Genomic DNA, 15,106 nt, shown 5'->3' with positions numbered 1-15,106 from the left:
CCAAAGACGGACAACAATAAGACACTGCTGTCACCTCTGCAGGGCCCCAGGACAGATGGAGGGACACGAATGTTCCTGCTGGGAAACAACAGCTTAAAGAAGAGTATACTGTATGTTTGACACAGACGACAGAAGGAAGGTGGGGGGGGGGGGGGGGGGCTACATGTATATAGAAGCCGGTGTTTGTAGGTAGCCCCGCCTTGTGGTCCGGTTCTCATGGGTCACTACCCCGAAGCGTTGATGTACAGTTGACTCTGCAGGATGTAATCAATGACGGGCTGATACAGGTAGTCCACAACATGGCCGTCTCCATGCTGCAGGGCCAGCCTGAAGGGGAGGGGCCAAACGTTCGATTAGTTTGTGGTAAATTCGTTTCTGACACAGGACTAATGTGGGAAGTGAAAAGCTCATCTCGACCTGCTCTTGGTTGAGCTGACGATGGACATCGGGTGGTTCGTTGCGTCTTTCGCCACCAGGATGTTGTCCTGCATCAACGTTTTTCTCTCAGGGTCAGGAGGTCAGAACGTATTTGAAGTATTTCAGGAATGTTTTGTTTTCCGACCTTGAACTTGCGGAGAATGGAAGAATGATTCATGATCCTCTCGGTGTCAGCTCCATCGCGAGGAACCACCACGATCCCAAAATCCCCCACGATCACCTCCATCTGAAACCACAGGACGACCTCCGGTCAGCTCATTGGACGCTCTCTGAGTGGATTTGCTCCTCACCTGAGGAGCCCCCCCCCCCCTCCCCCCCCGCCCCCACCCCCCAGCAATTTTATGGCAGCAACAGCTCAGCTTTGGGGATCATGCTAATAAGAGATAAATCAGAAACCATCTGTGTTGAGCAAACAAGCACGTTAGCATTATGACTCAGTTAGCTAACTGGCCACAAGCTGGTGCAAATGTTACCAGCTAGCTCGAATGCTAACAGTTAGCACTCTACGATACAAACTCTATAACAATACCCCCCCCCAGTAACATAAGGGAGACGGAACAAAAAAAAAGGTCCTTTCTTATTCTCTACTGCTAACAGCTAGCATTCCAATTAGCCTGGCGCTTGCTTGTTAGAGAAGAATCCCACTACATGCTCTTTCGGATGGTGTTTCCATTATCAGGTCTGGGGCAGGTTTAAAGGGTGCACAGTTCTACCGCTGGGTGGGCTGCAGTGGGGGGGGGGGGGGGGGGAGGCTGCAGTGGGTGCTTACATCACTGTCCTTCCACAGGCCAGGGATGCAGAACGACTCCAGAAGATCGCTGCCACACAGGAGCAAGATGCGTAACTCTACAGACAGCAAACAGGCGGGGGGGGGGGGGGGGGGGGGGGGAGAGGCGCGTCCTCAGTAAACGACACGTTTACCGGACAGTGGGACGCAACAGAAGGACACGCAACACGCATGTCTGATCTCGTTCAGATGACGAGGAGACAACTCACCGATCTCCTCGTACCTCATCGCAGGCCCCAAGTTAGCGTTTTCATCTGAAACGAAACCTCGAATTCAGCATCACAATCCCGGCTGCGCCTGTACGAAGACTCGGCTCGGCAGATGTTTAACCAGGATTGATTAAACCTCAAATTCCGTCCGTGTTTATTTACTTTGCCTCCTCTCTGGCTGCGTCTGTACCTCCGTGGGCGTCTACTTACCGATGAAGGTGAAGCGTTCGATGTGAGGCCGGACGCAGCAGATCTTACCCAAATTCTCGCTGACCTTCCCCCACAGTTTGACTGAGCAGAGAAGCAAAGAGGACGGGGGGGGGGGGGGGGGGGGGTCATTGGGTCACGAGGACACTTCGGCATTCAGAGCGCGATAAAAGACGAATGCGGGACGACTCACTGGACGTGGGCTTGTGATTAATGTTGCTGTGGTTCTGGTGGATGGGCGGAGTCTTGTTCTGCGGCTGACCAATCACAGGAGTCGATGATGGCGTGTTGACGTTGGACAGAATGCAGCCGGTGACTCTCTGAGGAATAAAACCACCTCGATCAACCCTTTTCAAAAAGATTCTTCCCATATACACACACATGCACACGCAAGAAGTGTGATTCTAGTTTCCATAGCAACATCTGCATACACCGAGGTGTCCAGTTTCAACTAATGTCTAAAAGCGCCGATAGAAATATCTTTAGCTGTGAGCAGGAGGCTTCCAGATTCTCTGATTATACGATGTCGCTTTGATCTAATCTCGAATGGGAATGCCTCAGAATCCCTCAGGAGGAAGCTGGAAAGTGCTGCTGGGTAGGGAGCCATCCGGAATACCACGATTCTCCCACTGCCACCACAAGCTGACCCCGGATAAGAGGAAGAAGAAGAAGAAGAAGAAGTCCTGACCTTCATCAGGTCGCGGTGATGCTCCAGCACGCTGCAGGTCGTCTGCCAGGTGTCCTGGTAACACTCCCAGGGGTCCACCCTGCACACACGTACACGCACACGCACACACACACACACACACACACACACACACACACACGCACACACACACACACACACACACACACACACACACACCGGACGTGTTGGACGAGCACCCTGCTGGATTCACACTGAATCCACAGCATCCCATAATATCATGACCGAGTTCCATGAAAAGTGTCTCACCTGATCCAATCAGAGGACTGGACAGCCAGCTGACACATGGTGAGACGATGTCTGCTGGGCACTAAGCCCTGCGCGCGCACACACACACACACACACACACACGCACGCACACACACACACACACACACAGGAAGCCAATAATCAAATAATACATTTGTTATGAAAGGCTGAAGTCATAACATCCTTTATGAGATAATTAATTTAACAAGATACTATTCATAAATACTATTACTAGTACTAAAACTATTACTACATCACTAATACAGACAAAACGTGCAACATGTGACCCGTAAAGACGCTGCTAATTATCATGGTTTTACTTTGTAACGTCGAAATGCACCAAACATCTTGTGTTTTGTGAACGATCTCCACCCTTAATCAGCGTAATCACAAGCGTCGAGCTTGTTGAAACCAACGGCGTGGATTCTGTGCTGCAGCTGAAACGGCGTTCCTGCAGCATCTATTATTCATCTCCATCGAGGCAGAGTGAAAGTAGGACAAGAGCTTCCTCAGGTCTCGCAGGAAAACAGCAGCAGCAGCATGTAGGACGCCGCCGGGCACGGCCGCTAACGTGCCAACGCGCCATTTCTCCTGACTTACGGGTTTTCCATAGGAGTCGTGAACCGGCGAGACGATTCCTCCGATCACGATGAAGCGGCCCGTTGTGTGGAGATACTCTCTGGCTTTTTCTGAGAGCACAAGAAAGAAACACAAAGCGAGATTAAATTCTGCTTCGGTCCACGCTGAAAGGAATAACCCGAATCCTGTAGACGGGATTTACAAGATTATCTTTATACATTACTCTGTATACGCTTTTCAGAAGCTAATTATTTTGACCTACATTATTATTATTATTAGTACTTCAAGTCCAATAAACCACAAAGTTAAATCGATGTGGGATGATTCTTTAAAATAAGCCGGGATCTCTGGAGGATCCATCCCGCTATGGAGGCTTGTTTTGGGGCTGCGCCACACGCCGCGCGGCCTCCACCCGGATTCAGCACCGCGGAACCGGACAGCTCCACAAACACACGTTCATTAGGTCGCTCAGATATGAGACGTTATTATTGATTATCCTTATTTTTTATTGGAGAATAACACCCCCCCCCCCCCCCCCCCCCCGACGCTCACCGAACATATGAATGTGTCCCTTGGTGATGGGGTTGAAGCTCCCACAGGACGCAGGATGACGTGGGTTTTGGTCGCTTCTGTCATTTTACGTTTTTCCGCGTGTCCCCGGTCCGGTCCCGGTCCCGGTGCTGTGCGTCTCTATTGGTCCCGGATCGTCGGCTGTTTTGGAAGCAGGCGGCCGCCGCAGAAAGAGAGAGCGAGGCGAGGTCGGGGCGTCTGCGGCAGGAAGCAGCGTCAGTCCGTTAAAGAGGCACGACGACGTGACAGTCGATTCATCGTTATTAGTATCGTTATTAATCACTTCAGCTCAGTCAGTCAGATGTAAATGTAAATCGATGATTTTTGCTTCCTTTAATAAAATGAAATAAAAAGAAACGATGTGATGAATTGTATTTTTAGTCTGTAACTCATTTGCATCAGCTGATTTTCTATGGACATTTATTTATTCATTTAAGACACAGGAGGCGTTCAAGGGTTACAAAATGTGGGAATTTAGAATATATTTTAATTTGAAAAAATTAAATACACTATAAACATTAGATATTGTCGTCAGTAAAGAAATAACCCTACTATATTTAGATCCATATTGAAATTAATTTTAGCTGTGGGAAATGTTTTATTGACTTATTAATAAATACTTTGCAGTTCTTTTTTTGTTAATGTATTTTTTTTCATGTTTATATATTTTAAATAATTACAATGACAAAAATCAAAACACATTTCTTCTTCTTCTTCTTCTTCTACACCTTCTTCGTTTTCTTCTTCTTCGCCTTCGTTTTTTCTTCCCCCCCGCCTCTTCTTCAGCTCCTCCCACTCCAGGCCCTCTGTGTGGGTCAGACAGAAACAATATGGCGCCGGGAGAAGCGTTAGCTTCTGGACCAGTCGTTGTCTGACAGACTGGCGATCCGGCAGGATGAACCTCTGCGCCCAGTATCTACGGTGAGAGCGCGTCGGTTTCATATGGCCGCCCCGCTGGCGTTACAGGAGTTACCATTTCCCGATATGTTAAACCAGCGGGTGGATTGTTTTGTTCGGCAGCTAACGCTAAAGCTAGCTGGTTTGTGGACCACCCCCTTACTATGTTGGCGCTAGCTAGCTCATCATATCAACAAACAAGCCAGCGCTAGTCAAATGTTGGTCATTGTTGCATCCTATATCTGTATTTAATGTTTACTGTGATTCTAACGTTAGATTTGTGTTTACCTGCCACAGACGTTGCTAGTTAGCTTTAGCTTACTGGCTTCTTTCTGCGTGTGTCAGGCTAGCAGAGGCGACCTGATGCTGCTCCGTGTTAAATGTGGTTTGGGTTATTTTTGCTTCAGCTATTTTCACATCTGGTTGATGGTTTGAGTTCGTTTAAATAGATGAAGTAAACGCGCGGGCGGTGGCTGTTGACGTTAGCTAGCCGAGCGGTTGTTTGCGGCGTTAGCCGAATCGTTTGTCTTACTGTGGATCCAGAGTATAGTTTACGCGATGTGACTTAAATGTATTCGTGAAGAGTGTCCGAGACGTCACGTTTCGGGTTTCTGTCTCGAGTTCGGGCGCAGTCGGCTCGGTGAGGAAGCCATGTTGTTGTTAGCATGCTGCGTGCTCGTGTCTCCCTTTGAACTATCTAACCGCCTCCTCTCTGTTTACATCCGAGCAGACAGGCAGAGGCCCTGAAGGCTGACATGACAGGTAGGTCAGCGCCATCAGGTCGATCACACACCTACAATCAACGGGCCGCTCTGTCATTCACACATTCAATCTACTGCAAAACAATCCTTTTTCTGATCATCAGCACGAATTGGATGCGGCATATTTACGTCTCCTAAATCAGCCTGAAAAAGATCCGCTTCCATGTGATTGTTGTTGTTTTTTTAAGTTTTTTTTTTTTTGCACAGTAGGCATTGCCTGTCTATGTTTCGGATGTCACTGGGTGAGAACAGATATTAAATATTTGCCAGTTTGAGTGTAATAAAGCAGAGAAATTATCTCACTTGGTGATGCTTTAAAAAGAGAAAATAAGACAGCTATTTAAATAAACTCTGCAATAATATCGACCTCTTGAAAATCAGTCTTAACATTCCACAAGCTTTGCTTTCCCCACCTGGATCCTTGTCATAACGGTGGTAGCTTTGTTGTTTGTGTTCCTGTTGGTGGTCTATTGTGGGTGGGGCTTGACGGCGCGCCGTAGTTGGTCAGACGTCCCTTTCCTCTTCAGATTCGAAGCTGGGTGCGGCAGAGGTGTGGACGGCTCGACAGGCGCTGCAGGACCTGTACCAGAAGATGCTGGTGACGGACCTGGAATATGCTTTGGACAAGAAAGTGGAGCAGGACCTGTAAGCTGCTCCGCCTGAAACCGCGCCGCTAACGGATCTGTGTGGCGTCGGGGTTCTGAAGTCAGCCGTGCGGGGTCTCTGGTGGGTTTGTGTTTGTCTCCAGGTGGAATCATGCCTTTAAGAACCAGATCACCACGCTGCAGAGCCAGGCTAAGAACCGGGCCAACCCCAACCGCGGTGACGTCCAGGCCAACCTGTCGCTGTTTCTGGAGGCTGCTAGCGGTTTCTACACGCAGGTACTGCAGCAACGATTAGCGTTAGCAGCAGACCGTTTACAGTCCCGTAGCATCGTCAAACCTCCTTCAAGCATTCTGCTTTTATTTAACAAACGCCACCAAAATCAGTGTCCTCTGAACTTTGTCGAGGGGAGGGGCAAGGGTCAAAGATCTGGCGTGACCTCGGGCTCTTCCGTCTCCAGTTGCTGCAGGAGCTGTGCACCGTGTTCAACGTGGACCTGCCCTGTCGGGTCAAGTCGTCCCAGCTCGGCATCATCAGCAATAAGCAGATCGGCACCGGCGCCATCGTCACCCCGCAGCCCAGCTCCTGCTCCTACATCTGCCAGCACTGCCTCGTCCACCTGGGAGACATAGGTGAGACGCGCCGGCGCCTGCAGGGCTCTCGGGCGTCAGGCGTGCGGGACTCACCCCCCCCTTCTCGTTTCTCTTCCAGCGCGTTATCGTAACCAGACCAGCCAGGCAGAATCGTACTACCGACACGCAGCTCAGCTGGTCCCGTCAAACGGTGAGGACACTCGGTGTTCTAACAGCTGCGAGTCCCGCTGTCCTCCTGAAGACGATGCTAAGCTAGGCTAAAGCCTGTGATTGTCCCGATCGCTGGAACCACGTTTAACGATCTGGACCCGAGCCCGAGCCCCTCCCATCATGTGAAATGTTTCCTCCTTTCAACTCTGAGATGGGGGGGGGCAGGGTTTTCCCCGGGGCAGCCATGTTTGTAGTTTGTGTGGTTTGAGTTTCCTCTGCGATCCCCTTTCAGGTCAGCCGTACAACCAGCTAGCCATCCTGGCGTCTTCGAAAGGAGACCACCTCACCACCGTCTTCTACTACTGCCGCAGCATCGCAGTCAAGTTCCCGTTCCCGGCGGCCTCCACCAACCTGCAGAAGGCGCTGTCCAAGGCTCTGGAGAGGTACGCGGGGTTAGCGCGGGGTTAGCTTCCGCTAAACGAAGGGCCGTTCCTTCGCCGTTGACTCGGAATCACACAAAGGCTGAGACCTAAACGTCCCGCTGTGCGTCCGGGGGACGCGAACGTTCTCCTCCTGTCCCCTCTGCAGCCGCGACGAGGTGAAAACCAAGTGGAGCGTGTCGGATTTCATCAGGGCCTTCATCAAGTTTCACGGTCACGTCTACCTGAGCAAGAGTCTGGATAAACTCGACACTCTGAGGGAGAAACTGGAGGAGCAGTTTCAGGTAGATCAAAGACGACTTCCCGTCGCCTCATTCCTGCCGGCTGTTGTGTTGCAATGACGTGTGTGTGTGTGTGTGTGTGTGTGTGTGTGTGTGTGCGTGTGCGTGCGCGTGCAGAGGCTGACCTTGCAGAAGGCCTTCAGCTCTCAGCAGCTCGTCCACATCACGGTCATCAACCTGTTTGAGCTCCACCACCTCAGAGACCTGACGGCCGACGGCGGCGAGCAGAGCTACAGCGGCGAGCAGCAGATCGTCTGGTTCCAGCAGCTCGGACTCTTCAGTGAGAACCGCTCGCTGACGCAGAACCGTCGTCTTCGCTGCCCTCTTGTGGTTGAATTGATGCCGGACGCACTTTTGAAACCGATTTTGTTCATGAGCCTTAAACGTTCCGTCCGGGTTGCTCATTTGGGCTTCACTTCCTGTCCCGCCAGTGTCCTTCCTGGGTGTCATGTTCAGCCGCGCTCTGCTCAACAAGAACCGGGGGGAGGAGATCATGGGGGAGTGTCCCCTGCCCGCCATCAAGGTTTCTCTCGACTGGCTGAAGCTGAGATCCAGCATCTTCCGCGACGCCGCCGTCGACAAGAGGCAGCGGTGAGTCTGTCCGTCGACGACGGAGACGATTGGCTGTCGGGGATCCGGCTCCGCCTCTTAACTCGTCTTCCCTCCCGTCTCTCAGGATCTGGCCCTGGCTGGTCTCCATCCTGAACAGCTTCCAGCCCAAAGAGGACGACGTGGCGTGCTTCTCGGGTGAGGCGCGTGCGGCCCCACGTGGATGCTGACCGGTCCGGTGTCTTAATGGACGCGTTGCTTTGTCTTTGTCTTCGTCCTCAGCGACGCCTCTGCCGGAAGAGTTTGAGCTGCAGGGCTTCTTGGCGCTCCGGCCCGCCCTCAGGTACCGCTCGCCTTCGCTCGGCAGGAAGGACGGCCGTTCAGCCGCGACGGGGACGCTGACGGATCCTCTGTGTCTCTTTCAGGTCCCTGGACTTCACGAGAGGACATCAGGGAATCGCGGTGGACCGGGACGGCCTGCCGGTCCACACCCGACACCAGAGACTCGTCGGTCTGGGCAAATGGGTGGCCGACAACCAGCCGGGGTGAGCGAGCGCTCGTCCGGCGTCCGCTTCCAGAACGGGCGTCCGCCGCCAGTCATTGCATTGCGTTCTGTCCGTCCCCCCTCCCCCCCCGCAGGCTGATCCAGTGCAGAGTGAGCGAAGACGGCCTCCTCGTCTTCATCACCGACATTCCAGAGCAGGCCATTGACGAGCCGCAGGAGGAGGCGGCGCCGCCGCCGGTGCTGCAGGAGTCCTCCAACGGCGAGCAGATGCCCGTCGATGGCGGCTACACGGGCGTGAAGCCGGCGGGGAAGACTCAGAGCTCGTGGCCCGACGGCGGCGACCGGCCCCCCGCCACGTCCAAGGAGAACATCAAACCCCGAGAGCAGAGCCGCGAGGCGTCGAGAAACCATCACCTGAAGGACGGCGGCAAGGAGCGGCGAGATTTCACCAAGGGCAACGGGGCCCCCGGGAAAGTGGACCTGAAGAGGGACGGCAAGAGGAAGAGCGAGCTGAAGAAAGCCGGCCTCGACAAAAGTCCGGACGCCGGAAAACAGGTGTGGGGCGTTCGACCTTGATCTGAAACGACCTCTGCGTCGTTCGGACGTCTGAATGACCCCCCCCCCCCCTCCCGTTCAGGTGAAGGCGCAGGCGGAGCTGAGGAACACGCCGGTGTCCGAAGCGAAGAAGACTCCGGTCACTCCGACCCAAACCAGCTGCTCCTCCCAGTTCATTCCCATCCATCACCACGGCGCCTTCCCGCCGCTGCCCAGCAGGCCCGGTACGCACGGCGAGGACAGAGGACGGCCCCGCGGATCGGCAAAAACGGAAAGTACGAATGTTGTAAACGTTCCTCCTCCGCAGGTTTCCCCCCGCCGGCCTACGTGATCCCCCCCGCCGTGGCGTTCCCGGGCCTGCAGGGCTTCGCCCTCTCCACCGGCGTTCCCGTCCCCGGACCTTTCCTCCACACCCAGGCCGGCAAGCAGTCTCACATTCCCTACAGTCAGCAAAGACCCTCCGGCCCCTGCCCGGGTCAGGGCCCCCCTCAGAACCAGCCGCCCCCCCAGCAGGCTCTGCAGCTGCAGGTTCAGTCTCCCACCAAACCGGTCCAGCAGGTCACGATGGGGAAGAGTCCGCCTCACCACCCGGGGCTGCAGCAGGTCAGTGGACTCGCCGGAACCCGCCTGACAGGCAAAACCCAGGGCAGGAAAGGCCATTGACGTTTGCCCCCCCCCCCCCCCCCCCCAGCAGTACATGCAGGTCCAGGACCAGCCGGCCCAGATGTGGAACCAGGCTCAGGCGTCTCTGCAGAAGATGTCTCCTTTACAGATGTCCCTGAAGCAGCCCCAGCAGCAGCCGGCCTTTTACATGTCGGCCCAGGAGCCCCTGAAGCTGTACGAGCATCAGCCGCCGCCGCCACCCAACCTCGACAAGAAGGTCAAGTACGCCGGCGTCAAGGTGCAGGACTTCTACTGGGAGCCCTCCTACAGGATGGGGGGGGACAGCCTGGCTTTGATGGCAGACAGGATGAAGAGGCCCCCGCCGGGGGGCATCTGTCCTGAGCAGGACCCCTCCGCCGGGCCCCGGGGACCCCCCTTTGAGGTAACGATGCGGTTCTCTCTCTCTCTCCCTCTGTCAGCGTTCGGCTCCGGTCGCCCGTCCTCTTTGTTGATGGCCGTTTGTTGGCTTTAACAGCGGGGGGGGGGGGGGGGGTCTACAGGAAGTTGAGCCACATATCGAAGGCGGGTCTTCCCTCAGGTTATTGATTAGGAGACGTGAACTGATCCGTGTTCGGCTTGCAGGCTTTAACTTTCCTTCTTTCCGCCTCTGTCTCACCGGCTTGCCTTCTTTTTCCCCCTCTTCTTTTTCCTCTCCTCTTCTGGCTGTTTTCCCGCTCCCCTCTTTCTCGCTGCTTCCGTCTCTCAATAGGACAACAAGCGCTCGCCTCTTCTACCTCCCGACCTGTTAAAAACTCTAGCAGATTTTGAGGAGGAGGAGGAGCTCGTCTTTTCTAAGCCTCCTGATTTCTTCCGGGCCTTGGCCGGCCCTCTTAGCACTGCTCCCGGACCAAACATATTTGTATGTAGCCCTGTCTTCTGCCTCAAACCCCGCCCCCTCAACCCCCTCAATGTAGTCCCTTCATCGTCCGTCATCATCACAGTCGAGTTTTAGTCTTTTATGCCTTGTATGGTAAGAACTTTAGTAAAATGAAGCATCTAATAATCACCTGTAATCATCTCCAGCTCATTTTACAAATCGCCTGACGAGTGTTTCATCAATGGAGCGCGTTCCTCTTGAGGAAGAAGTACAAAAACGAAGGATTTTGACGTGATATTTGGCAACAACAAAAAAAAAAAAGCTTTGAACTTCCACATCTCAGCTTGCTTTAAAAAGAAAAATTCCATCAGCCGGTCCGAGACGACGTCATTCCTGCAGCAGCAGAGGCTGAACCGATGCCGTGTGTGACCTTTGACCTCTGTGGTGGAACGTGGGATGTCAGTCTGCTCTCTCCTCCGCTTTATCTCTGCAGCTGCCAAACCAGAACCGGATGGAGAGCGGCCCCGAGGCCGTCGGCCAATCGGCTTCCCTCCTGCCGCCCATGCCGGGCTTCCCGATGCAGGTCAGGCCCCTCGTCGACTCGCTTCGTGTCTGCTGTGGCTGCTGTGGCGTTGGTTAACCACCAGATGGCGGCGTAGGCGTTGGTCTCAGACTCCGTTTAAGGGGATCCCTGATCTTGAGCTGCGATGTCTTCGTCTAGGAGTACAACCAGAACAGCATCTTCAGCCAGGCCTACGGGAAGAACCTGCCGCCCGGCTCCAAGCCCGACGCTCCCATGATGCACCAGGAGCCCTCCCTCTACTCCCTCTTCGAAGGGACTCCCTGGTCCCCCTCCCTCCCTGCCAGCTCAGGTAAGCCGCGCCTGTGAGGAGACGTCCAACGGTCTGTAATGGGAACCGTGGCTGGAATGTAAGCTGTGTTCTGATTGGCAGACCACTCCACCCCGGCCAGCCAATCCCCTCACTCGTCTAACCCCAGCAGCCTGCCTTCTTCGCCCCCCACACACAACCACGGATCCCTGCCCATCTCCAACTTTGGGCCCATAGGGACCCCCGACAGTCGGGACCGCAGGGTGGTGGACCGCTGGAAGGCTGACAAGACCGGTGAGGGGCGGGGCTTAGAATGTTTGAAGAAGGGGAAGCCATGTGCTGACGCGCGCGTGTGTGTGTGTGTGTGTGTGCGTTTCAGGTGCCGTCAGCGGCCTCGGTCTGGACTACCTGCCGGCTGCAACTTCAGACACCAGCTGGCACCAGACCGGCCCACCTGGCAGCTCCTGGACCAATCAGGAGTCGCCTATGGAGGAGTCGTCCTCCACCGTGCTGCTCGATAGCTTCAAGGTCCGTTTGATCAGGAGAAGCTGAAACTGAACTTTGGGTTTTTCGGTAAACCGCCCGTTGTGCGTTGTTTTTTTTCTCCCTCTCCTTCCTCTCGGTGCAGTCGATCTGGTCGAGCTCCATGATGCAGCCGGGCCAGTCGGCGCTGGAGCAGCTGGTCCTGCAGCAGCAGCAGAAGCAGCAGCGAGGTCACGGCGCCATGAACCCGCCTCACTGAAGGTCACGCCGAGGAGGCGGCACTTTGTGTCCGGATGTCAACAAAACCAACGGAAGTTTGACGAAGACGAGCTCCAACGAAAATGGGAAAATTCAACCGGTGAGAAGCGGTGGAGGCTAGGGAGGCGACGCGACCCCCCCGCCCCCCCTCCCGACGAGGCTGAAACACACCACCCCCCCCCACCCATCGGCTGTTGAGGAGCGGGGACGCCCCTCCTGGTCCGGAGGGCGCGGCGTCATGCCGCCGCCGCCGCCGGGTTCCTTCGACCCACGGAAACCTGACCATTGAGGAACATAACCCCCCCCCTCCACTCAGCACCACTGTACCCCCCCCCCACCCATCCAGCTTGGTTTTGGACAGACGCCACTTCTCCTCTCTCTCGTGCAGAACTTTAGAACAAAAATGGAAACGGAAGCGACCTGCTGGACGTCTGTTCGGTTCGCCTGCTTTTACCGCCGAGTCGTGGGGGTGCAAGGACGGTGTGGTGATTGGTTTGGGGGGGGGGGGTCATTTGAGGCTCCGGGGTTCAAAACTTTCTGATCTCGCGTTCATTTTCATTACTGAGGTGGAGGAGGAGGATGAAGGCTCTCTTTACTTTGGCGGGCGAATGGATGAAGGAATGGTTTGGGGCGGCTATAATAAATATATACGTAAATATATATTGACGTAGTTGGACTTTCAACGGGCCTCGTCCCTGAGAAGGAGGACGGGACGCCCGTCCAGGCGTGCAAACCGCCGCCTGGCGCCGGAGGAGCCGGATGACGGGACAGCTCTGTGGCGTCGGCGAACGCCACGGGGAGTAAGTCCTCGGGGGGGAGGGGCTTAGAGCATAAACACCCCGCCGCACTTAGGGATCGTATTACCGTTAGCTTCAAGAGACGCAGATACTCAACAAACTGTATTTTGTGATTTGTTCGTAGCAGTTTTAGCTTCGCGCCCTCCGAGGGGGGGGAAATGTCTCGTAGCTTCCTGCTTGAATATTTTTCGGAGTTCTCTTCCTCTCCGGCTTGTTCTTCCTGTTATTCCGTTACTTAACTTAGAACAAAAAAACAAGCGAAAGATCGAACTATGTAACCCTGCTCGCGTACTGAACCTGCATTTGCAGTTTCTTTTTGTTCCTCTTCTGCCTTTTTACTCGTTTTACGCAGCTCTTCTGTGCCTGCTCCGTCCCGTTACTTCTGGCCGCCTCTCAGACAGGTGTGCACAGGTAATTTTGCTCCGCCTGAATGCCCCCCCCCTCCTATCTTTGCTTCAATAACCACTAGTGCTGTCGGCCGGACCTTTTTTAGGAGTCGTAGCGTCTGGAAGCTTCGCAGGGCCACCTTTTTATTTGAGTTGTAGATGAAGCCCCTCCCCTTTTCAACCTGGAAGTTCCAGCTTTTTTTGGGGGGGGATGCGTTGCTTTTCTCCTCACATCTGATGGGCATGTCTCAAATTATCAGTCGATTATCGGCCGCGTAACATTTATCTCGTAGGTGAAGCGCTTCTTGATAATTTTATTGTATCAATGAATAAGTAAAAGATTTTCAGGAGCCGCTGCTGCAGGTTTGGCGATCAGACTTTGTTTCCCGTTGATTGACGAAATGGATCTTCAGTCAACAACGAGGGAAACGGGATGAATCGATTTCCTCCTGCGTGTTCTCGCCCCTGGGTTTTGTTTGAAAGGCGCCAGCCAGCGGTGGAAAGTTACTCGTCTCGTTTTACGGTTTATTTATTTCCGCTTCCGGTGTGAAACAATCAGAAATGGACGACGTTTGAGTTCTGGAAACGTTCGGATCGGCGGGAACGGGGGGGCGGAGAGAGTTCTGATGACGTTTGGGGTGGAGTCTGTGGTTTCTAATTGGCTCCTGGTTGTTTCTAGAGAACGGTTGACCCGATCGGGACGGCTCATCAGGACGTTTAGGACGGTTTAGACTGCGGCACTGTAATTTCCTGTCTAGTTTAAACCAGCACGAAGCGGTTTTCTTTTTTCTACGTCATCGTTTAGCTCAGCGGGAGTAAAAACAAATAAACTAAAAAAAGTAAGAGCTTGTTTTTGTTTTCCCGCTGCTGGTTTTATTAAAGCAGATCTTCATAGAGACTCGTCTATTTTCCGTGTGATCGTGCTTTTCATGTTGCATTTATAAAATGTATTTGAAAAATAATAAAGATGAAAATAGCAACGAATGTGAGGATGAATTTGGGCAGAAGCGTCAAAGATCAACTGGCGGGGGGGGGGGGGGGGAATCCGGTCTGAGCCAGGTTACCGGTTCCGGTCGCCTTTTCGCTTTCGTTCCGGACCCGTCTGGGCTGGGATCTGTCGACGACATTCTGATCCGTCAGACGTTTTTGGGAGGTTTCCGGTCGGGAATATCAGGACTGAGCTTTGGCTTTTGAGGCTTGTTGTGTTTTCTGTCTCCATGTAGACGTTCAGAACCGGAGGAATCAGCCGTTAAATAAACGTAAACTGTGTTCGCCCCGAATCTGTGTCCTGTTATTTGTGCCGTCACCGAAGAATTAGAGCGACCGGGCCCCAAAAAAATGACTTGGGATAGAACGGATGTTGGGGGTCTGTGTACGTTCCGTTCGACGGGTCATGAACATCTGAAGGCATTAAAGGTCAGATCTGAAAACCCCCGGTTCAGTCGGGGTTAGACTGGAGCAACAGAGACGTGTTTAATCTGGATTATTTAGGTGGTGTTTAACCCATTGGATCAGATTCATTGTGAGTTTCAGTTTTTGACTGAATCACAAGAGATTCTTGTGAGATTATATTATTCACCTCTATGCAGACGATACTCTGCTTTCGCCTGTGTGGAAGGATGTTCAGTGCAGGTGTTTTGGTGGGGGAGGAGTTTATCTCAGTTTAACCAATCAGCACTGACTAACATTTCTTTAATGCCAGTGTTGGAGCTCTTCTTGAATATGAAGTCTGAAGGATGCTTTGTGGATATTTTCCTTTTGGATATTTCATGGATGGATGTTTATTTTTTTGT

At 53.5% G+C, this 15,106-nt stretch overlaps 2 protein-coding genes across 2 annotated transcripts; one reads left to right on the top strand and one right to left on the bottom strand.

The window, feature by feature from the left end:
* Positions 1-224: 224 nt before the first annotated feature.
* Positions 225-3,811, bottom strand: nmnat2 (nicotinamide nucleotide adenylyltransferase 2). The gene is given in 12 exon segments (XM_068749187.1): positions 225-327; positions 418-485; positions 563-664; positions 1,208-1,284; positions 1,435-1,479; positions 1,645-1,725; positions 1,835-1,961; positions 2,330-2,408; positions 2,597-2,664; positions 3,197-3,285; positions 3,728-3,778; positions 3,781-3,811. Coding segments are annotated over 12 exon segments (921 nt in total).
* A 797-nt stretch (positions 3,812-4,608) lies between these two features.
* Positions 4,609-12,377, top strand: smg7 (SMG7 nonsense mediated mRNA decay factor). The gene is made up of 23 exons (XM_068748584.1): positions 4,609-4,666; positions 5,373-5,404; positions 5,931-6,048; positions 6,152-6,284; positions 6,467-6,638; positions 6,718-6,789; positions 7,042-7,192; positions 7,338-7,473; positions 7,588-7,750; positions 7,902-8,061; positions 8,147-8,217; positions 8,302-8,362; positions 8,445-8,564; positions 8,659-9,079; positions 9,162-9,303; positions 9,387-9,682; positions 9,771-10,124; positions 10,452-10,601; positions 11,053-11,142; positions 11,281-11,431; positions 11,513-11,683; positions 11,769-11,917; positions 12,018-12,377. The coding sequence occupies exons 1-23, from the start codon at positions 4,641-4,643 to the stop codon at positions 12,129-12,131; spliced, it is 3,453 nt and encodes a 1,150-aa protein (XP_068604685.1). The 5' UTR covers positions 4,609-4,640; the 3' UTR covers positions 12,132-12,377.
* The last annotated feature ends 2,729 nt before the right edge of the window (positions 12,378-15,106 follow it).

Source organism: Brachionichthys hirsutus, chromosome 15 (assembly GCF_040956055.1).
Source record: "Brachionichthys hirsutus isolate HB-005 chromosome 15, CSIRO-AGI_Bhir_v1, whole genome shotgun sequence".
Lineage (NCBI taxonomy): Eukaryota > Metazoa > Chordata > Actinopteri > Lophiiformes > Brachionichthyidae > Brachionichthys > Brachionichthys hirsutus.
The sequence above is the reverse complement of the archived record's forward strand: the minus strand, read 5'-3'. Positions and strand labels throughout refer to the sequence as shown.

Excerpts from the sequence above, each read along its gene's own strand:
- smg7 (XM_068748584.1), top strand. The coding sequence starts at position 4,641 with ATGAACCTCTGCGCCCAGTATCTACG. Across the intron at positions 6,049-6,151 it reads AAGAAAGTGGAGCAGGACCT|GTGGAATCATGCCTTTAAGA; the intron begins GTAAGCTGCTCC and ends GTTTGTCTCCAG. Across the intron at positions 11,918-12,017 it reads TGCTGCTCGATAGCTTCAAG|TCGATCTGGTCGAGCTCCAT; the intron begins GTCCGTTTGATC and ends CTCTCGGTGCAG.